Source organism: Plecotus auritus, assembly GCF_963455305.1.
Source record: "Plecotus auritus genome assembly, chromosome: 12".
Lineage (NCBI taxonomy): Eukaryota > Metazoa > Chordata > Mammalia > Chiroptera > Vespertilionidae > Plecotus > Plecotus auritus.
The window spans coordinates 21,593,187-21,617,134 of NC_137778.1; the positions used below are offsets into that span (position 1 = coordinate 21,593,187).

General features: G+C 36.6%; 1 protein-coding gene across 2 annotated transcripts in view; it reads right to left on the minus strand.

The window, feature by feature from the left end:
• Positions 1-253: 253 nt before the first annotated feature.
• The window catches only part of CEP350 (centrosomal protein 350), a 120,787-nt gene continuing 97,092 nt past the window's right edge, over positions 254-23,948 (minus strand). For both annotated transcript variants that reach the window (XM_080648780.1, XM_080648779.1), the window contains 8 exons: positions 23,567-23,727; positions 20,278-20,414; positions 16,973-17,055; positions 13,950-15,949; positions 12,707-13,114; positions 12,465-12,611; positions 9,585-9,707; positions 254-4,092 (listed from right to left, as the gene is read on the minus strand). In XM_080648780.1, coding sequence (XP_080504906.1) covers positions 3,928-4,092; positions 9,585-9,707; positions 12,465-12,611; positions 12,707-13,114; positions 13,950-15,949; positions 16,973-17,055; positions 20,278-20,414; positions 23,567-23,727 — 3,224 coding nt within the window. In that variant the 3' untranslated portion in view covers positions 254-3,927. The remainder of the gene's footprint in view (positions 4,093-9,584; positions 9,708-12,464; positions 12,612-12,706; positions 13,115-13,949; positions 15,950-16,972; positions 17,056-20,277; positions 20,415-23,566; positions 23,728-23,948) is intronic.

Sequence of the window (23,948 nt, forward strand, 5' to 3'; positions counted from 1 at the left end):
GCTCCCAGCACTCAGCCAGTGCTCAGACAGGAAGGTGTGCTGGCCGCTGAGTGATGAACATAGGACTGCTCCCATGTGTGGGGCCAGGCACCCACGTGCAGAGTAAGTAGCTCCCACACACTGCTCACCTTATTCTACGGCCTGAGCACAGGTGCTCTACCACCAAAGAGAAATCAGGAATTAGTGTCCTTTGGGGAGACTAGCTTTCTAAACTTGACTCTAAATCATGAAAAAGTGAACACCTGACAGGGACTTAATTTATAAATCAGTTTATTTACAGATTTTCATCTTTTCTTAAAGTACATTTCAGTTAACAAATCTATTTACACAGGTGTACATGGGAATTCACCCCAGTTATTTTACAGATCATACATACAAACCACACCCTAAGTCTTGCGTGCAAAGTCGCACTGGATGTGACTATTGGCTGAAAACGACCTGATGACCAGGCTATTTACACATACACAGTAAACGGGTTTGTTTTTCATGTCTGCACGATACAGTACACACGCGGAGGCCGGGCCTCCCAGAGAACGCTTTGCAGTGTGTTTCCCGAGAAGGCTTTGCAAAGTCCGGAAGGAAAAGCTATTAAACATAGGTTAATTAAAATGACAGTACCTCCTTTACATCAGTTTACATTGTTTTCTTCACATTTTTATAATACAAAGATATTTTATTGAATTGCTGCACAACCAGTTTAAGATGATTTGTAAACATGTAAATTCCTACAATTTGCATTAAACATCATTGTAGTTTCTATCACTTGCTCTTTGAATTAATGTTTTACTCACTAGTATTGTTAAGGTAGTAAGAGAAGATGTAAGTTTGAACTTCTTGCAGAAAGTTATGAGTCTCTAATGCTGTGCGAGTACACACTTTATTCAAGTATTGCAAAAAGCTAAGGCCACTTTTTTTCAAGACAAGAAAGTGAACAAAATTGTTTTTATCAATAGGCCACAACACTCTTATGAGCAATGAAATCTCTTCTGAAAGATAATTTCTCAGAGACCTGTAGTCACAGAAGGAATTTTCTTTTCTTTTAGATAAAAGAAAAACAAATTACCTTCCTTATTAACTACCTTTGAGCTCTTCCCACTTTTCCCTAGAGTAAAAATTCCTGTTTAGACCTGAAGAGGGAATCTATACCCTGTACTTGTTTAACCCAGAGCTAAGCACCCTGGATAGCACAAATTGTTTTGGACTCAGAAATAAATCTGAAGCCTATATGTTGGTTTACTACTAAATTCTGAGTGCTATTCTAAAAGATATTACTGCTGATGCAAAGATCTTTTTCTTAGAGGAATTATGAAGAAAGTGAAAGAGGATGGGAGTGTGGGGAGAGGAACAAAGATCACAAAGAGGGAATATTTAGGTTCACGGTTAAGAGGCAGAGCTTGATTAAAAAGATCCCAATATGGAACAAGTGGCTGGGTATCCATAGTTATTCCAATCCTAACAATTATCACGCTTCCAATTATATCCAAATGGTTAAAATAATAAGAAATCTGCTAATTATAGATTCCTTTGTTTTCTGCTACCAAACTATGGATAATCTTTCTAGGCAAGAGTAAGACTGATCAGGAATCACTCTCATCTGGAGCCCAGGGCCCCTGGGCCAGTGAAGACGGCGGGAGCATGTGGGGACTGCTGCCACCACATTCTTGGCAGCATTCTTACCAGGAACTCTCAGCCCAGATTGCTGACTCCACGAACTTAGAGCATTTCTTTGCTTTTCTGGAATCATAATGTCACAAAGAATAAAGATAAACTTTCTTATTAAAAATTGATTTAGGTCCAAATTATGAGGATGTAGAAAAACAACCTATATTCCTATTATATTGTTTTTATATTCCTTTATAAAAAATTTACAGCAGCTGTAATATTCCAGGTATTGTAAGGACAATGTTATTTTACAAATGGCCGAAGGATGTAGACAAGATGTTGTGCTGTCTTCCAAAGCACACAAACTGGACAGAAAAAGCCTTTGCTTTTCCTTGGCCACATGAAGCACATCTCCACACCACTGGTCAACACCCCAAGAAACCCTCGCTTCTCTTAGTCAATTTGCTCACTATGGCTATGAGACCAGAGCTCAACCTCAAAAGCCCAGAAGAAATGCTGGCAATACATAAATCCGAGCGTTTCCCAAGACCCAATCACAACATTTAATCAGTGCTTTCCTTATTTGTCAAGAGCTATCACACCAGTCATTGTGCAAAATGCAAATAGTCCAATGTTATTTCAGTAAGTTTCTCATAATGACAAGATGAAACCAAGAGAAATGGAAGTGTGCATAGTGAAACATTTGAGACGCAAAGGCAAGTCTGGAAGGAAGATGCAGAAATGAACGAACGTGCACACTTAATGAATACACCATCTTTGGGGTTTTTCTAACATATTCTGAAGCTATAACATTCCAGGATATTTGTAAATAGGAATGCAGTGGATGTCTTACATCATGCTTCTAATCGGGACCTTCAATATTAAGGCATTTTACATTCACGCCTAAGATTATCCACATTCTTCTAGGTACTTGAAGGATAGGACTGAGGAAGAGGAATCAGTCAGGAAGGCAGGGCACCGAGGTCCTGAGAGCATCACACATGCTCTAATGTAGCAGCTGGAGTCTAGGTAATTTTTCAGATACAGGTTAACAGTTGTGAGAAGCAATGCTGCAAGAGAGGCAGAACTGAATAGTGTCTTTCAATCATGTTAGCTCATTCCTGCTACTGCAGGCGATCTTGGAAAAGCCTGTCTTTTCTTCACTGAATTAAACTGCCTTCTTTGATGTGTGTGTGGGTTTGTTAACATCGGAGGATTCCTGTGCAAAGACCACGAACCAGAGAAGCTTCAAGACGGAAGAGGAACTATTATAAGAAGGATCTTTCGCTTCTGAGTAGGGACACACATTTTCAACTTAATAATTTATCTTAAAATAAATTAAAAAAATGTTCCATAGCACAAAACAAGCACACAAACAACAGACAATATCTTTTTGTCTTTGGTGCACACACTCATTTCCTAAATCATTCAAGTAACAGCGTCTCTGATTTCTTGGGGAGAGATGGAGCTGGAAGTTTGAAGGCCAATGAATGACTTCCACTGTTGCCATGCCTGTATGCCTGAGATGGTCTTGAGGGCCTTGATTCTGGGAGCAGCAACGGAGGTTCAGAAGAGGAAGAACAGTATGGGGCAGGCAAGGGGCAAAAAAGCCAGCCCAGCATCGGTCCTTTGAGCCCAGTCTTTAGTGGGGGCATTCTTTGTTTTCATGCCCATACAGAGAAAACTAAAAATAATGCAAAGATTTCCAATTCTTTAGATGGTGCTCAGAAAGCAAGGATACTATTAGTTTCTGTTAACGTGACAGTCCACTTGGTGCTGCTCAACTACAATGGAAGAGAATGGTCTTCAAAGAGAAATGAACTCCAGAATGTGAAATAGGCACTCGCTATTAAACTTGCCTATTTAGAAGTGGTTAAGGACTTAATACTGTTTAGAGACTATTACAGACCAGGATTACATTTCAAAAATGGTATGATGCCTTTATCTATATACCTCTCCTGCCTGACTTCAGACTCAAGAAGTGATACCCTACTCTAAGCTACGAGGTAAGTCTGGTGTTTTCAGCCCTCATCTGAGACCCAGTAGGGGTGCTAACAAGAGGTGTAGAATTATATACTGTGTGTCCATGTCAGGTGTGCGACCCTGCCCACTAAAAATCAACACTAATTCAGTGGACAGTCCCTAAAGGTAGAGGCTGCAATACCAGATACACTGCATTGTCCCGTGGGCTCCAAACCAGTCGTCTTTGAGAACAGGTACCAGGTCCAGAAGCATTCTTGCTACGATGGCGATGGGGTGTGTATCAGGGGGCAGAAAGGCCCAGGACTCATATTAGCACTCAGTGTTCGATTTATTTGCAAGATGTCACACAAGTAGCACTCTCCCCTGTTTTTCACTGATTTGATTCAGAACATCAATAGTATCTCTGATCAAGGTCTCAAAGATCCCATCAGCTAGTTGCATCTTCACACACAACTCATCCTCATCATAGTTCACCCACTGTGCCTCCTCTTCATGGAGCTCCTGCACCTAGAATTTAGAAAACACAGAGGTTAGAAGTTACCATAAAAGCTAGGATGTGTATTATATTTGATGGCTTTGCAGTCCCATCCCTGGGAAAACAGACCAAGGAAATAAGCCAGAGAAAAAGGGCAAGTTATATGATTCTATCAACAAACTTTCAAAATTGCAAAAAGTATCAAAAAACTGAACTGCCAACTAAAAGTGGTTTCAAAACTGTCAAAATGGAGTTTAACAATATTCCAGTATTTTATAGTTAGTAAGGACTGCTAGCATGTTGTCTATGTTAAAAGAAGATAACGTGTATGAGAACTTGAGAGAAGAAAGCAAATTACTAGCTATATAGTTTTACAATTATAAAATGCATATATCCAAAGACAATATTGGGTATGATTCTGAGGTATCTATACAGGCAGTCCTTGGGTTACGTTGGACTCGACTTACGTTGTTTCGTGGTTACGTTGTCATCTCCCATTTACAGTATTTATTAAAAAAAAAAAGTTCCATCATTTCGACGTATGTACATATGTGCTTTATGTTTTTTACTATTTATTTACCACAAGTAAAGGTCAGGAATTGTTATCTTCCTTTCAATTTTTTTTTTTTTTTATTGTTTCACTTCATTACTGCTGTATATGTGCTTCATGTGAGTGATGTAGGTGCTTATGTAGGTGGGTTCCGACTTACAGCGTAAATTGAGTTACGTCGCACCGTAGGAACGGATCTCCGACATAACCTGAGGACTGCCTGTATATATAAAAGGCTAATATGCAAAGTATCCCCTTGGGAGTTCGACCAGGAAACCCGGAGTTTGCTCACTCTCTATGATGTGTGCTGACTACCAGGGGATGGCACAGAATGAAAGAAGGCCCCCGGCAGCTGGCCGCCAGGGAAGGAAGGCCCCGGCTGGCAGCCGGAAGGCCCCGATAGGCCCTGATCGTCGGCCAGGCCTACGGACCCTACCCATGCATGAATTTTGTGCACCAGGTCTCTAATTATAAATAAATGAATAAAATTTAATATGCATTAGAGTACTTTAAAAAATGTACTATCGCTTAAGCTTATTTTTGAAATCACTGTTATGCAATAATTGTTCTTTTTGCAGTTTAGGATTTTGGGATTCCTATGGTAAGCCATAACTAATCAAATTAGAACTGCCCCAAATTTTTTGCTTGTTTACAATAAACATTTTAAAAGCTACTTATAAAAGAAACATATCAGACTTATTATATGTAATGATGCCAGTGAGATGGAGGCTAGGTGGAGAAAGTAATTATAAACGCTGATCCAGTCCCAAACTCAGCAGTTATCGCAGTGATGGGGTTGTCTAACTAGAAGTCTAACTGGGCCAAAAAGCCATGACAACAGGCTCCCGACTTGCCCTGATTACAGTTGCATCTTGAAAAAGACAGAGGAGGCGAAGAGGGGAATGTACTCTGGTTTCCATTACGAGGAAATGAGAAGACTCCTGGGAGGAAGAGACCACATCATCCAGTAGCCTGGGCGAGCACGAGGGAAGAACAGTGTTGGCCAACACGTACCCTTGGCCAGGACTGACAAACACACGACAAGGTGGCTGCTCCATTCCTTCTCTTTGAGGGGGGCTGTTTGAAGGATATGTAAATATTCATTCCTTTGTTCCCTAACTTACGCTCCATGAACAGATACGCCACCCAGAAGGACTCTTGGGTCAAACATGTTTAGAATACTGCCTGTGCGAGTTTCACAATGGACATGAGCCTATTAAAGAGAATTCCACCAGGAAAGGACTTGTTTAACTCAGAGTTGCCTCTATGCGTTTTGTGTGGATGTATAAGAAATATTTTCACCTACCAAGGAACTGGGCTCCTCGCTTATAAAGATCGCTATATGTAACAGCCCAATGCAACACTTCCCAAGCTGGTCCTGAGAGAGAACCATGTTCTCTCTAACAAGTGTGTCCCCACAAAAGATTTTATACCCCCCCATGCATTTGTTTATTTGTCCAAACCAAGTTGCACAGCTTTCCTTTTTATGTTATCTCAGCCGTTAGCATTAAATCTGTTCTTTGAGCAATTTCCTCCCCAATAACATTTAGAAAGCACTGTCCTAAAGAAATCATTCTGCCCTTACAGTAAAAATATGGGCTCAGGACGTTATCCATTAGACCTCTCAGTGTACCCTCCATGAGCGCCCCCAGTGCTCTCATCAGTAGCAGCAAAAGCTTTGCTTCTCCTTAAGAACAGAAGCTATTTCCCTTTCAGCCGGTGAGAACTAACATGTTCTCTGTTTTGCTGTGGCCACCAGAAAGCACAAAGCCAACTTGGAACTTCAACTATGGCAACCGAGGGATCTTATAACCTGCAAATCTGCCTCCATTTTTTTCTTCTGGTTTTTAGAGTCTATTCTATTCTATTACAATTTCCCCTGCTCCTGAAGATGTATGTATGTAAATCAATGCGTACTCTATATAAGTCAATTAAATTACACTAACAAGTCAGTGTAATAACTTCATTTTCCTTTTTTTCAACAGGGTATTAGCTGGTAGGAAAGAGAAATGTGGACAGAAGTCAGCAACACATGTCAGGTCTTCCACCATATCCTTCGCACAAGATGAGGAAATAGAGATGTCAGGTAGGTGGATTTGTGCCTTTTTGGTTAAAGAACAAGACAACCATCAACCTGGAAGGAAGGTTGTGCCTGCAGGACTTGGGCGCTTCTCCCTCTGTGTTCCCAAGCTCTCCTGTCCTGCTCCACTGTAAAACCATCCCATGGAACTGTATTCTGTGAGCTCCTTGAGATTTTTCTTTTTACTTATGATTCTTCAGTTACCAGGACGGGAGTACAAATAGGTGTTACATATCTGGCATATGGATTTTTTAGTGAGTCTAAAAGGCTGTCTGTCTTTGGCTCTGTCCAAGGCACCATTTTTATCAATGCACTAGGTGAAAACAGGCATATCAATTTTAGAGGTACATGAAGCTGGGAAATACAACAACCATGTTGGAAGAAAGAGCCCAAAAATGTATTGGTACCTTGAAATGATGGGCCAAAGTTATCAAGATGAAATAATAAAATAAGGTCCTGTACTTGGGCCCAAAAAATAACTACAAAAGCACTGGTTGAGATTTTGGTCTTAGGGTTTTTCTAAGCTTTTGTGGGCTCCTTGAGAATAATACAGATGAAAATAAACAAATGTTATTAGAAACTCTATGAATCAAAGTACAGTCACATGCCACTGAAGGATGGGAATCTGTTCTTAAGAAATATGTCACTAGGCGATTTCATCATAGTGCAAACATCACAGAGTGCACTTACTAGTACACAAACTGGGATGGTATAGCCCCCTTCACAATCAAGCTACATGGTATAGCCTATAATTCCAAGGCTCCAAGCCTGCAGTCTGTTACTGTACAAAACAACCCGAGATTAAATCAAGCACAAGAGAAAATGATGTGATCAAGAAACTCAATAAACTGGAGATGTATTATGAGCCATCCTGCCTTACAGCAAACCTTTTTTTAATGAGTAGCAAGAGTGTACTCTAAAATAACGATAAAAAGTATAGCATAGTAAATACATAAGCTAGTAACAGAATTATGTACTGTACATACTTATATGTGCTACACTTTTATACAGCTGGCAGCACAGGTTTGTTTACATTAGCACCACCACAACACGTAATATTCTGCAACAGCTAAAATGTCACCAGCAATAGGAACATTTCAGCTCCATTATAATCTTAATGGAACCACAGCAGTATATTGGTCCACTGTCAACTGAAACATCCTTATGTGATGCTTGACTGTATAGTATATAGGAAAAAGGAAGAGGGTGTATGACTGTGCTAATGTAAGCACTTCACAAAATATTACATGGTCAATTCTGAGCACTGTATTTACAGAAGGGCACTGACAGAGCTATAGAAGGACTGAGAAACTCTATCAGACAACAGGAGAGATATCAATGTTTAGCAGGGAGAAAAAGACTCAGGTGAAACATGACAGCTGTTTCAAAGGCGTGTAGGAAGAATTAGAATTGCTATATAAAACCTCAAAGCAAATTAGAATTAAATATGTAAAGTTCAATTTAGGCTTAACATGAGAACTTACCAACATTATAAGTAGAAACTCAGGAGCTATCCAATACCTTATCAGATTATAAGGGGATTCAATCATTAGCCAGGTGGTTTTGCTGCAGGATTTGAATGTTAAGTGCAATTCTACTTACAGTAGGAATATTTTTCAAAGTTACTATATATAAAGGACATACAAAAGTTGGTCTAATTTTAGCAGTACTCCCTTATTCACGGTTTTGCTTTCCGTGGTTTTAATTACCCACAGTTAATCTTGATCTGAAATAGTAAATGGAAACTTGTAGAAATAAACAATTCAGAAGAAGCAACTGTTTATTATAACATGTTTAATATAATAATTTACCATGTCACAGGGGCTTTCAAAGGGCAATTGTCCTTTCGAGGCCACCCCTCCCTGTGTGGACCCCATCATCCCTGCCCGTTCACTCCAACAGTTACCTCCTCTGCATCATCAGATTTTCTCCTTTGAATTCCTCCTACCAGCCTATTTCTTTCCAGCAGAAAAAAACCCTCTCGTCACCAATTCCCTCTTTACTATTTTCTTTACAAAAAAACCCCTCCATTGAATTAATTACTGTGAGGATCAAATAAAGTATGAGAAAGGATGATGAACGGTGAAACACTAAACAAATGTTTATCTGAGTAAATGAAGCACTAGAGAGGTACATACTTGGGGAAAACTGATCAACTTAAGTATTACTATTTTTTAATTATATGAATGTAAATATAGACAAAATAGGAAGTTCAGAATGAAAATATTTAGAGATAAACCTAAACTCAGTAACATCTGAGTTTCCTAAGGTTTGCGACTCAGGAAAAAAGGACGAAAGACCTTTTTTCCCCTTTCCTTTTTGTTTGTTTGATAAACGTTTTTCTAATGCTACAGAAACGTAGCGCAAAATGGAATAAATCCTATCCAGCTAAAATTCTGAATAATGATGATGAAATAATTATTGCTAATATCTATTGAGTTATGTGCAGGGAACTGTTCAATATAGACATATAAATGCTCATTTAATCCTCTTAATAATTTTATCACCTCCATTTTGCAGATAGGGAAATGAGGCACAAAGGGGTTAGTTAGATGACTTGTTGGAGATTACACTCCAAGTAAGTGGTAGAGCAGGGATTTCAACTTAAGAGTCTACACTGGTATCTTCTCAATTCAGTTTCTTAAACTTTGTTATCTTAACTTTTTATTTCTCAAGTCCTCCACACCTACAAAATACTGTTCAGTTAAATATTCATCTACTGAGTTCAAAAGAAAGCAATTTTCAAAATTGAGGAGAAATGCAGCAGGTAAAAACTTTACGACGTTACTATTATAGACTTAAGGTCAATTCTATTCCCTTTCCTTTCAGGACCTAACTACATTCTGGTTTCAGAAGAGATGGTCAAAATAAAAACAGCTGTTATATATACTGACCAGGATATGATCCACTCGGTCTCTTTTCTTTCTTCCAAATTTCATCATTTTCTGCCAATCTGTTTTGTGGTTTGGCTCCTTTTTAAGACTGAACAACTTGAGTACTTCAGTTGCTATGAAGTTCTGTAAAAATAAGAGGAATGAATAAAACACAAAGTTTCTGAGATTTCATGCTTATAATAACGCAGCAAAAAGATTTATGCTAAAAATATAACATGTATAATAGAGTATACAAATTTCTTCCACTTACAGTTCCACTTAGCAATGTGAAGAGAAAAGCATTCCAAAAGCTCAGACATTACTCACTTAAAGAATTTTTGTTTTTACACAACATAAAAAAGTAAAACCCACTGATGAATCTGCAAAGAAAAATCACTTTAGAGGCTCCCAACCCAAGAACCACCATTAGCTGAGTTCAAGCTGGCAAAACTAGTTAAGAAAGCATAAAATAAATCTCTGACCCTGAAAAATCCAACATAAATTTGGGAGCAATGACATGCGAGCAAAGTACAAGGCTTTGGCTGGGAGAGTTTATTTTGAAGTATCAAGATTCAGTTAAACTTTAAAAATGTTAATCAACACTTCAGTGTAAGAAGCCTAATAATTTTATTGCTAGCAACATTAGGACTATCATCTTTTTAAAACTTTATGAAATGTTATTTCAATATTAAAATTAGTGGGAAGCATCATTGTGAAATATATTGCTATACACACTCTGATACTGCTGATATATATCATGTGTTTTGTGTTATTTTCAACTTATTTGTTGTTATTAATAATTTTTATTTTTATTACTTTTTAAGTATATTTAAGGTCTATTAAATATATATTTAAGTCTATATATTATTATTTATTAAAAAACAATGTTCTTAATGGAGGAAATGGCACACTTATGAATCAGAATCATTTGAAATGATTCTCAAACTATAATTGTACTCCCCAAACTCCACCACTCCCTGCCTACACACACACACACACACACATTCAAGGATGTATCACTGTGAGGGCTGAAAAAAATGAAGTACACTAGTGTTTTGAGAAAACTCCCAGGTGGTTCTGATAGTCCTCAAAGTTGAAAATCATTTAAAAAGTTTCTTTTCTTTAATTAATCAAATTAATCTTCAAAAAATTTTTTTTTGCTACTTACCTTAATCTAAGCAGAGGCTAGAAAACTTTTTCTGTAAAGGGCCAGATTATAAATATTTTAGCAGGAAAATAGCCCTATAGACAATATGTAAATGTATGGGTGGCTATGATCCAATAAAGCTTTATTTATAAAAACGGGTGGTGGGTTGGATTTGGCCTGTGGGCCATAGTCTGCCTACCCTGATATAAGCATATATCTTACAAATCCCTGTCAGTACAAATATTTTCTAAAGCTTTCTGTAGTCAAAAAAAAAAAAAAAAAAGCTTTCTGTAGTCAATAATACTGTCTGATACATTTGAAAGTTCCTAAGAGAGTAGATCTTAAAAGTTCTTATCACAAGGAAAATAATTTGTAATTATGTTATAATAACTAGACTTATTGTGGTGATCTTTTCATAATATACACAAATATCGAATCACTATGCTGTACATCTGAAACTAGTATGTCAATTATATCTCAAATTAAAAAAGACTTGTTTAGGCAATGCCATCACATTATATACCGGGATAATGTGTATGAACAGTATTAATGTATTTTGATAGTTCACATAAACTCCTGGATGGTGTAAGAAAATACACCAATAAGATGAGTAACTATGCTCTCTGGAAAAAGAAAAGCTCTCTATGATCAACTAAGTTTAGAAAACAACTCTAGAGCCTTACTCCTCAGAGTGGTTCTGGAATCAACAGCATCAGTGTCACTTGAGAGCTTGATAGAAATGCAGAATTTCAGGTCCTACTCCAGACCTACTGAGTAGGAATCCCCATTTTAACAAAATGCCCAGATGGTTTATATGCATATTAAAATATGAGAGGCACTGCATTGAAAATATAACCTTAGCTGAATTAAAGAAACATGTAAATAGGCAGAGAATTTCCACCAATGTAACTTAAAAGTTGGTTTGATGGGAGTCCTTGTAGCTTCAGGTCACTTCATCTTTTCAGGGGCTTCTTAGATAACAAAGTATTTTTTATACATCATATTACTATCCCACATATTTCAAAACCACATTACCAATTTGAAACCTCCAAAATGGAAATCAAATATGGAAAGGTAACACCTATGTGTCTAGGGCAGACATGATTGATACATGATGTTTTCAGATGTACTTCTAGAATATTATACTTACCTCTAAATTACCAAAAACTCATCAAAAATGCCTGAGATGCAATAATTTATCTCTCTGAAAATTTCCTATTTTTTTCTTAGACATTATAAATTGTATATATATAGGAAATGACTTTTAAAAGTTATATTTTGTTGCCCTGGCAAGTTCCTCAGTGGTTAGAGCGTCAGCCCTCAGACTGAAGGGTCCCGGTTAGATTCTGGTCAAAGGCATGTACCTTGATTGCTGGCTCGATCCCTAGCCCTGGTTGGGTGGGTGCAGGAAGCAACCAATCGATGTATCTCTCTCACACTGATGTTTCTCTCTCTGTCTTTATTGCCCCCTTTCCACTCTCTCTAAAAATCAATGGAAAAACATCCTCCAGTGAGGATAAAAATTAAGTTATGTTTTGTTTTGCAAATCTTGAGGATTCAGGATTCCCTCTTGTCCCCTCCCTTCCACTGTTCATGTTTTTAATGAATCAAGTATTTATTGAACACCCAGTATGGAAAAGGCTCTGAGGACAGAAAGGTGACTAATACAGGGGAGTATCTGTTTTTACAGCATGTATAGACATGTATAAATGAACAGCATTCAAAAAGGAGCTACTCTATAGTTTGCAGTTTACCTTAATTTCATCAAGGTTATTTGGATTTTTCACTCGTCGGAAATAATTAGAGTTGATTCTGCATGGCTTCATCCAGACAGGTTGATTCAAGTTGGGATCCTCAGCAAATATTTCCTCAAAAATCTCTTTTGTTAAATCAAAAACCGCCTTAATAGAGAAAAAATAAAATAAAATGGCTAAGAACCCCAAATTTCAGACAAGAGAGAAGTTTAAAGTTAGAATTATCCTTCCAAGTTACATACCTGTTTGTAGACCCTTTTACTAGTGCTTTCTATATCAAGACCCTTACTGGCACAGCCAAGCAGCTTTGCAGGAATACTGATGCTATGAAGATCATGACCTAATTCTTTCCATTTCCAAAGTTCTTCTGCAGCACTGTGCACAAGAACTTCTACTTCCTCTGCAGTATGTGGGACTGCTAAGAGTGTTTCACATGGCTTTTGGGGAGGTCTTTTAGGTTCTGCCATTAGAGGTACAATTGCTTCTTCTGCCTTGTTTTTTTGGATCTTGTGAGAAGAGCTCAAACCAAAATCTTCATCAAACCAGTCTTGATCATCTCCTAACACGCTCAGGAACTCACGGCTGATCTCAAGTTCAGCAAGTCTCTTAGCAAGCTCTTCCTGCCCACTAGCACCAAATACTGGACTCTCCTGCAGAAATGGCACATTCAAATAGAACACCTTTTAGTGACCTCAGATCACTTAAGGTTTGTTTTTTTTAAGACAAAGCAAATACATTATTTGTATATTTACTATATCTCTAGTAAATAAGCAAAACAAAAACTATATGGTGGTTACTAATTTAAGAAAAAAACTACCCTATGTCCCATAATTCTGTTTACATAAGCTCAATTTTTATAAAATGTTGGTTGATTAGTTTTTGTTTTCTTTTTGTATCATTATTATTCTGTTTCTGTAGAACTGTCTGGTCTCTGGGATTTGGAAATGGGATATGAAATTTCTCACCTTAGTGATTATCTGGCTCATGATACTCAAAATCATTACTTTTGTTCAACTGTCCATGAACAACCTAAACAAGTTGATGGTCTGAGTAGAAGTCACAGTGGATATAATTCAGTTTTACCAGAATCAATATCATAACTGGTAATTTTTGCAGAACAACTATAACTATGAGTAGATACGAGGACAAATAAATTCATAGGCAAAAAAGAACTGGGTTGAGAACCACTGTAAAGCTCCATGGGAAATCTGTTCAATGAATCTGAAAGGGAATCTATCTAATCTGTGGGCAGTATTCAAGGGTTGTCAATCCAACATAAAGCTGCCAGTGTTTGTGACAACCCTATAGTGACCACTCATGACATAACAGAGGACAATTATACTTCAGACAGAAAAACAGTTAAAGGCCTTTAAAAACTAGTACACTGATCTTCATCTAATAAATAACCTGCCACACACAAAATCTGAATTAAAATGCATGACAAAAGTGAGGTTAATTGACATTTCTTCTAGGCAAAATACTTACAGGTCTGGGACACATATCTGGAGAAGAAATCTCTTCTTTTTCATCATCCAATTCAGACCTTAAGAAGTCACCTGGAACACTTGGTGATTGTTCCTCAAGATTTGGGGATAGGCCTTGGGGTGGTACTTTCTTTTGATCATCAAGAAACTCCTGATTGCTAAGCTGGATTTTCTCATTCCTAGCTTTTTTAATTTGTTGTAGTTGACTGACTGTGTCTGTCACAAAGACTTTTAGTAAACTGTCTGTTAATAAGCTGACTGTTTCTAGTTGTTGCTTTGATTTTTTTTCCTCACTTACTGATGACCTCAGCTGAGCTTCCAACTGGTTCTTTTCTCTTGTTAAAAGATCCAGAAGTGGGGTAGAAGGTTTTTCTGAAATCTCGGGATACAGGTTCTCATCCTTTTCTGTAATCTGCTGTTGCTTCTTTAATTCTTCAGAAAAGGTATTGTCTAAAGTATCATCTTCTACAGCAATGGAAACATCTTCTGTGGCACCAGAAACAAGGTCTTTGTTTTCCTTTGAAGAAATCAGTGAATCCACTGGAGATTGCTGGTGAACGTGGGCTTCAAGAACCTCAGAAATGTCCTGTAAATGGTCTGTTTCTATTTTAAGGCTTCTATCAACTGAGGCTTCAATATCGTGCACACCAGGTAAAGATCTCTCATACAAATATTCAACTGCATCCTTTTCTCTGTCAAATGTGGGACCCTCTGTATCTTTTTGTTCTTGATTATTGTATTGATATTGTTCATCTGAGTAACAGTCTTCATCTTCATTTATGTCTACATAGTCTTCAAAGTTTTCTGGAATTTGAGATATTTTTTGTGGAGGAGCAAAAATACCATGCTTCTCTTTGCACACAAAGTACACAATGCCATCATATGTTCCATTATTATTTCCTTCAGGTTTATCCAACTCCACTCCAGCCCAAAATCCTTTAGCAAAACTAGTCACACCTTTGAATCGAAGAATTCCCGGCTGAACATTGCCAATCAATACCCTATCACCAATGTGGAAATCAAGTAACTCATCTGCAACAGGAACTGAGGTCAAAGAAGAGCATTCAGTAACCCCCTGTTCATGCTCCACATCACTGCGCTCCTTACTTTTCATGAGCTCAGTAGGAGACTTGAGTTCTAACAGCCTTTCAGAGTGGATATTGCTATGAATAGAAAGGCTTTTCTCACTGAGGCACTCACTGATTTCACCATCAGTACCAAAGCTGTTGGCTTCACTTTTAGAGCTTCTTGTTGGCTGTAACCTATCTCTGCAAGACAGAGAGTCTTTCCTGCGTGACAACAATGATGATACCTCAAAGTTACCTTTACACAATTCAGCTGAAATGTCTTTCTTGAAAGAAGACACTTCAAAATCTTCAGAGTATGATATCTCTTTAGGAGCAAGAAGATGTTCTGACAAAGACAAGTCTCTTTCCTTTATGTTCTTTTGTTGATGAATGCCTCTTTCTGATTGGATGTTTTGACTATGATCCATATCTTGATCTGATTGTCTCTCTTTCAATTCTTTTTTGTCAAGGTCTTCAATGGCTAAGCTAACTAAGTCTTTCTGAACATTTATAGCATCTAAAGAAAGACCTTTTCTTGAAAGAATTTCAGATGAATCTCCTTGTTCCAGGTCTAGTTTCAGTAAGACATCAGACTTCCTAGATTGTTTAAAATAGGCTTCTTCAACCGTACTCTCCTCCAACTCTGTGTATTTTACTTCTTGTATTTCTGATTTTTGATTAGCTTCCTCTTCAACCGTGGCACCTGAAACATCCAGAATTCTATTAGGGGCATTTAATTCTTTGGGAGGAGGTAATGAAGGTATATTTTCTAGAGAATCTCCAGATTCTGCTCTGATTTTCCTTGATGATCTAAGAATTGGTGACGAAGTCTGAAAATGCTCTTCTATTCGACTGTCCAATTCAATCACTCTCCTTGCATAAGCAGATAAAGACCTTTCTGATACTGATCTCTCAGAACCTGCCAATGCAGCATCTTAAAGGGAAAAAAATCACATAAAAATTATTTAATCACAATTTCTCAATTTCTGGAACCAATGTTTAAATAAAAGCCAAATCTTAGTTAATAAACACTTTGGTCAATAAATCTGACCTGTTTTGGTTACAATATAAGGTAAGTTTTTCCTTTAATAGAATATACTGTACCAACAATAAATATTTAAAATGACTGAAAATTTAAAGTTGGAATAATTTCTTGCTATTCTAACTTATAAAATGAAAAAAAAAATGGATCTAAGTTTATGGAGGCATTGTTTTACATGATCATTCTCAAATAATGCAAAAACAGAATTTTGTGACAAATACTGTATGTTATATAGTATATTTGTCTCTCCTTCATATATATATATATGAAGAATGTATTTTCCTGAGGATTTTAACTAAGCTTTTGAATATAAAAAGTGGAAAGGAAAAAGATAAACTATTTCTGCAAATATAACACTTTAAGAGCTTAAATAGCAAAATAAGAAGAAAGTAAGTAAGATCAGATGTGTTAACAAACCAAGAATTAAAATTTGAATTCAAATTGCTATTTCACCATTGTTACAAGGTAGGGTTTTTATGCCTCTGTTTTATTTCCTCATTGACTAATACTTTATTTTTAGTAACTCTTATCTTTCTTTGTATTAAATAGAAAAAAATATACTATATATAACCATTTACTCTGAGAAATAGTATAAGTTGAAAATATACATAATCAGAAACAGAATCTGACTAAGGAAGAATTTAGAGATGCTGATGATACACTCAGCCATTTTAGATTAATGTCTCTATGCCTCAGTTTTTAATCATAAATTTGGAACAATAAAGATGAATTTATATAACTGATGCATAATCAAGAAACCACTTAAAAGTATAAAAGTAACTTAAAATATTAAGTAATCTATTATCTTTAAGAAATTCATTTCTTAATCAAAAAGCTAAAGGGAGAATTGTGTAGGCATTAGCATAAATCCTCAGTCTATGTAGATACAGTGACTTTTTTTTTCTAGTTACATACCAGCATGTTCAGCAATAGACTCCAGGGATCCTCTGGAACGTTCTGAGTCCGTTAGTGATTTCCAATTCTTTGCTGTTTCAGATCTGAAGTAGAAATTAATGAACAGTAATAAATTTAAGGCTGATACTATAATAACTAATAACAGAGCAGTCAATTCTTAGAAAACCACTTCTTTCTTCTTATCCACAGGGTTATTTCCAACCTTTGCCACTTTCATCAAGCCTATGTCTGACCCACATCACTCTCAGCAAATGATCTTGCCTCTTTTAATGAGAAAAACAGGCCATCAGCATGAACTTTTTTGTCTTCAACCTTTAACCTACAAATTTATCTATAATCACAGCCATTCCAACTGCCTTTCCTCCTCTATGCAGGAAAGAAAAAGGTGTGTCTCTCATATTTATTCAAAGCTAATTGTTCAAATCCCATTCTGCCCCAAATCACACACATTTCCACAGCCTCATTGATGATACTCCTCAATTATTCATTCTCTTTTCTACAGTCTTTAGTCCTTCATTCTGGAAATTGCCCCCCTCAACTCATAAGTATGCCTCAAGCATAAAAAAAAATCCCCCTCTTAGTTCTTCATTCCTCCACCTCATGCTACTGTCTCTCTTTTGGCTTCTAATCCTGCCTTTTATAATGTTCTTAAATGTTACTATTTTATTATATTTAGTACTTGACTCCCTTATATCTCTCTGAATGCATACCTTCTTTGGGTTATGTTGCTATATTTTATGGCTTCAGCCACCATCTCATCCCCATATATCTAACCCTGACATCTTTCCTGGATAATTCCACTTAGATGAACTACAGGCACCTCAAAATTAACATTTTAAAACCAAAATCATGAACTTATCACAAAAGGATACCTGAAGATTATAGCTTTTAGGTTAATGAAACCTTGACCCAACCAACTACTTAAAAGAAACCTGGGAATCATCCTAGATTTCCCCTGCTTCCCTATCAGTCAAGACTTCTTAAATATTCCTGAAATCTATCTCCTATTCTCTATTCTTATTACTGCTGATTATCTGAGGCCTGGCTTAGACTACTTTCTCCCTACTTCTAGGCTTATTCCTTCTATCTTTCCTTCATATTGTAGTCAGAAAGATCTCTCCACACACAAATATGATTGTATCAATCTCTGATAAAAATCCTTCAGTAGCTTAATAAAACTCTAAAACCATTCAATAGTATATTATGTAGAAATTAAAATAAAATTTACAGTTTATAATGAAAAAATGTAACAAAAATACACAAAGATCTAAGCACAAAATATCTTAGAAAGAAATATATCTAATTGTTGACATTTAGTTTTTTGGGAGAGCTAGGTATGGTTATGATTTAAACTTTTTTTATTGCTTTCCTGAATATTCTAATAATAACAATAATAATAATAATAATAACTAATACATAGTACTAATTATGTGCTAGGCCCAATTCTAAGTTAAGTATTTTAACCCTCATTAACATGTTCATTAGTAAGGTGTTACTACAGGAATATAAATCTCTACTAAAAAACTGAAGCACAACCCTGGCCAGTGTGGCTCATTTGGTTGGAGCATCATCCTGTACACCAAAAGGTGGCAGGTTCAATTCCCAGTCAGGGCACATACCCAGGTGCAGTTCAATCCCACTGAGACACATGTGGGAGGCAACTGATCAATGTTTTTCTCATATCGATGTTTCTCTCTCTACCTCTCTCTAAAAATTACTAAAAAAATTTTTTAAAAATTTAAAAAGCAAAAACAAAAACTGAATCACAGAGATATTAAACAACTTGACCAAAGTTGAATAGCTAGCTGGTACTGCAGCCAAGATTCAAACTCAAGTAATGATAATTTAGTTGTAATGCGTCTATTACTTTTGTAACAAAGAAAAAAATTTCCAAAATATTTTTTAAACCTTTAAAGGCTTTACATCTAAAAAATAAAACAGAAACTACTAAAAATAAATATACATAAAGTTATCACAATTTTTCTTTGTTTTTCTGGTTGCTTCTCACTCCAGCAAAATATTATGTTCAGCTTCTATTATATGCTTTTGGTCATTCATGAATACCCTTCTCTCTAAAATGTCCATTTCCCAGTCCCACTGACTGCCTAAGCCCTACTCATTGTTCAAAATTTAGTTTGAATATTACAACCTCACTTTTTTATATGTCATAGTAGAGGCCTGGTGCACGAAAATACGGGCAGTGGAGAAGAGTCCCTCAGCCCGGCCTGCGCCCTCTCATAGTCCGGGAGCCCTTGGGGGATGTCCAACTGATGGCTTAGCGCTGCCGCCACCGCTGCTGTGCTCGCCAGCCATCAGCCCGACTTGTGGCTGAGTGGTGCTCCCTCTGTGGAAGCCCACTGACCACCAGGGGGAAGGTCCAGCCCCACCCCCCACCACCCTGCTGCTACCGCCCGCTTGCTGGCCCCACCTCCCGCCGACTGGTTGTTCCGCTGGTCAGTCGATTTGCATATTAGGTTTTTATTATATAGGATTATGCATTCTTATGTTGCTACTCAGTGTCTCCTGTATATGCATTTACTGGTTGCATAGTATTCTATCCTGAAAAGGACCATAATTTATTGGGCTATTCACTCATTTTTGGACATAAAGATTGCATCCAATGTTTTATTAATATAAAGGATATTGTGATAAACAATATTCTTTCAAATAGAGATTTCTGGTAGCCCATATTTTCTCAAGCTAGATTTCCCAAAGTGGAATTATTGAGTCAAAAGTTACAAATTTTTGCCCTACGAGGCTCAGTGGATAGAGCGTTGACCTGAAGACTGAAGAGTCCCGGGTTCAATTCTGGTCAAGGGCACATGCCCAGGTTGTGGGCTTGATCCCCAGGAAGGGGTGTGCAGGAGGCAGCCGATCAATGAATCTCTCCCATCATTGATGTTTCTATCTCTCTCTCCCTCTCCCTTCCTCTCTGAAATCAATAAAAAAATATATATTTTTAAAAAGTTACAAAATTTTTTTTTACTTTTGAAACATTGGCAAATTATTTTTCAAAAGGTCTATACAAACTTACAGTGCTAAGATTAGCAATATTAGAAAATACTATTTTCATTGCACCTATCAGATTTCAGGATTCAAAATATATTTTAAAGTCTGTACCTTATTATAAATTTGATTTTTAATTATATCATATATAATAATTTTACTTCAGTGAAACTAAAAATATAAACCAATATTTTTACTATTACAATTTCACAGTTACTTAAGGTAGCTTCTACTAAAAGTCTTTCCTTATTCTTTTCTCAAACAAGGCAGAATATAGAGAAGTTATCAAAAATTTCTACCTGTGTAGTGGAAGGGGCTTGATCTTGGGTTTTTCAGAAGCTGAGGAGAGCGTTTTAATCTGAGGCTTGGCTGTTGGTGATGTTTCCAAATCTCGGCTAAGCTCGGCTTCCGTTTTCTTAATGAATTCATCATATGACTAAGTTTAGAAAAATCAGAGGAGTCACTATATAGAATTTTAAAGACTATTTTAAATTATAAAATAGTGTATTTTATAAAATCTAAAACAGTAAAATGTAAAAATCTTTCTCTCAGCATCAGTATTGTTCCTGAGATCTCTATCAAGAGTTATTTGTATAACCTTCTTGAAATAGTCTATGTATAAGCAAGACGTAGAATTGTAATCCTAATATCAATTAGGAAATGATAGTCTCAATCTGCAGAATCTTAATACTTATAAAGCAATAATTCAAGCCCTGACACATTAAAAAACTTCTTTAGCTGATAATAATTATTCTTTAAAGGATGGCCTAATACTTCCCATGGACTTTTAAAGAAGTTAGCCATTATGCTGACTTTCGATGGCAGAATGCTTTAAGGGGTAGCACTTACTAGAAATACACATCCTGAAGAGAAAGGTGTGGTTGGGAGTAGGATAGCTCAGAATTGCAGAGAATGTCTCCTAGTTATTAGCCATTCTGTAAATAAAACTTTCTTCATTTATAATTCTAATTTGTATGAAATTTAAGGCAAGCTCTCCATATATTAGATTTCTCCTTAGTTTTCTAAGCTAAAAGCCCTAGTTTTACAACTCCTACTATCCATATTACCTTCCTCTGAAGTCTTAATGTTTTAATAAAGTAACTTCTGGTATTAAACATATACTACAGCTAGATTATCTAGCTCACTAGGTATATATGAGGATGAGGATGTCTTAGATCTGAAAGTGATACTTATATACTTAGTAAATCTGTGATCAAATAAAATCCAAAAGACTCTTTTCAAAATGTGAATCGCTATGATTATATATTTCTCCATCATATACTATACTTTGAAAACCTAAACACAGAACTTTCTTTGGTCTTTATTCAAACCATTTAATAAAATGCTGACTAAAATAGATCCTTATGCACTTCTCTAGAGATCTTTCTGGCTAACCTATCCATGAATGAACATTTTTGAGCAATGCTATTCAGTCTAATAGAGTTCCTTTAGCTTTCAATGGCTCATTACCTATAGTAATGCTTTTAAATCCTGGGGCCCACCCTAGACCGATTAAATCGAAATCTCTAGGAGTGAGACTGGATATTTGTATTTTTCAAAAAGCTCCTCAGTTAATTCCAATGTGTGGTCAGGTTGAAGACTACTGACTCACAGGATGAAGTCCAAACTCATCAGTCTAATTTCTAAGGTCCTCAACATGATTCTTTATATTTAAATTTGGTTTCTCACTACTTTCCAACATGAACTTCCCAGTATGACCACAGTATCTTAACCACTTTTTCTTAATTCTAAATATCTGTGAGTTTCAACCCCAGTCCCCAATCTCACTGTGTAACTGCGTAACTGCCTATTTTTTGTAGGTCTGCTAGCAGGCCATTTTCCAGGTGGAAGACAGTGTAGTAAAACAGTAAGGACACAGGATTTAGAACAGAGCTAGATTAAGACCCTAGCTTTACCACATTTAAACTATGTGTCCCTGGATATCATTAATCTCACTGAAACTCAGTTTCCTCATCTGCAAAACAGGGATAGTAATATTCACACTTTGTTTCTTTGAGAATAAGTGAAAAATACATATAAAGTAATTAGCTGACTTCTGGGCACATAAACAGGGACTTGAATATTTGATAAATTTAATTTAAAAATGTACGAAAAACACATGTTTGGTGTTACCAAGAGGACAATTAAAAAGACAGAAATTTTGGCTAAACCTAACCAAGAGCTTTCTAATACTTAGAGCACCTAGAGTCCAGCAATGAAACCAGCCGCCTTGATAATTTGAAATCTCCCTTTACTGGAAGTGTTTGGGTAGAAGCTGAATGATCTTTGGTGATGCCACGAGAAGGGATTCTTGTGATGAGTGGAAGTTCCAACCAATTCTATAACGAACACTAGGCTGGCAGAATGTATGCAAGCACTAGGGAAGCAACCAGAGGCAGGGACATTGAAGAGGCTAAGCAGACAGTAGAGGCAAGAGGTCAAATACTGCCAAATAGTCTGATGGCAGTAGAAATAGGAAAGGACAAGCAAGAAGCTTTATAAAAAGGAATCAATGGCATCTGGTGACTGAATGGATAGGAGAAAACAGAATGAGGAAGCTATCAAAATCAGGTTTCCAGCCCACAGAATCAAGGAAGGCTGCTAGCTTTGGGGAAAAAAGTCACGTTTATAGTTATTTAGGAACCATCCAAATAGTACAAAGAGCCATACTAATAAGTTGTGTGGTATGAAACATCATTCTTCTTCTTTTTTTTAAATATATTTTATTGATATTTTTACAGAGAGGAAGGGAGGGGGATAGAAAGCTAGAAACATCGATGAGAGAGAAACATCGATCAGCTGCCTCCTGCACACCCCCCACTGGGGATGTGCCCGCAGCCAAGGTACATGCCCTTGACCGGAATCGAACCTGGGACCCTTCAGTCCACAGGCCGACGCTCTATCCACTGAGCCAAACCGGTTTCGGCGAAACATCATTCTTCTAACAATAAAAAAATTTTTTTAAGGCAGTAACAGCCTGGCCAGTTTGCTCACTGGTTAGAGTGTTGGCCTGGATAAGTGGGTTGCAGAATCAATTCCCAGTCAAGGGCAAGTACCTGGGTTGAGGATTCCCGCCCCCATTGGTCAGGGCATGTGCAGGAGGCAGCCAACAGATGTGTCTCTCACATCAATGTTTCTCTCTCTCTCTCCTCCGCCTCCCTCCTTCCTTTCAGCTCTTTCTTAAAAAAAATTTAAAAATCAATGGAAAAGGGCAGTAATAATTCCAATAGCTAGAATTATTTACCTAATGGTTCTTTGCTTAAAAGAGAATGGATAGTAATGTTTCTTTCATGGGTATAATCTTTCTTATTCAGAAAAAAAAACCTTATTATAATACTTTAAATCATTTTAGTATTTATTTTAATACTATTGTAATATTTACTATTTTAATTTAATATTTAATTTAGTGTTATAAGCAAGAGTTTGTTTAGATAGCCTCAGATTTTTATTTTAAGACTTAGAATAAAATGTGGCATCAAGGTAATACTGAAAAATCTTAATTCATTCCTTTATTAATATATTAAAAACATTTGAGGCATCACATCTGCATTAGCCCTGACATATAAACACCTTCCCCCCATGTCTAACCTCTAACTGTTTGATCAGGCTGGCTTCCTGGGCTTTCAGTCTTTCCTTCTGCCTTTTTTTCTGTTCCTTCTTCAACTGGTCCACAACTGATTTTCTTTTCCGCAGCTCATCCTTTAGAGCTCTGATCCTACCTTCAATGTCACTCTGGTCAGATGTAGTTTCTGAAAGAGATACAAAATCTTTTATTTAATTTTAACTTAAAAATAAAGTTAACTCAATAACTACTAATGAAAAGCAACAATGTAATATTCCATTTAAACAAAGCCAGTTTAGAAACTAATACAAAATAATATTAAGTAAATGGTAATTGAAAAATAAATCTTAAAAAAAAGGCAAAGTCAACCTAACATTTAAAAAGAAGAAATTTGAGCTTCTGAAAAAA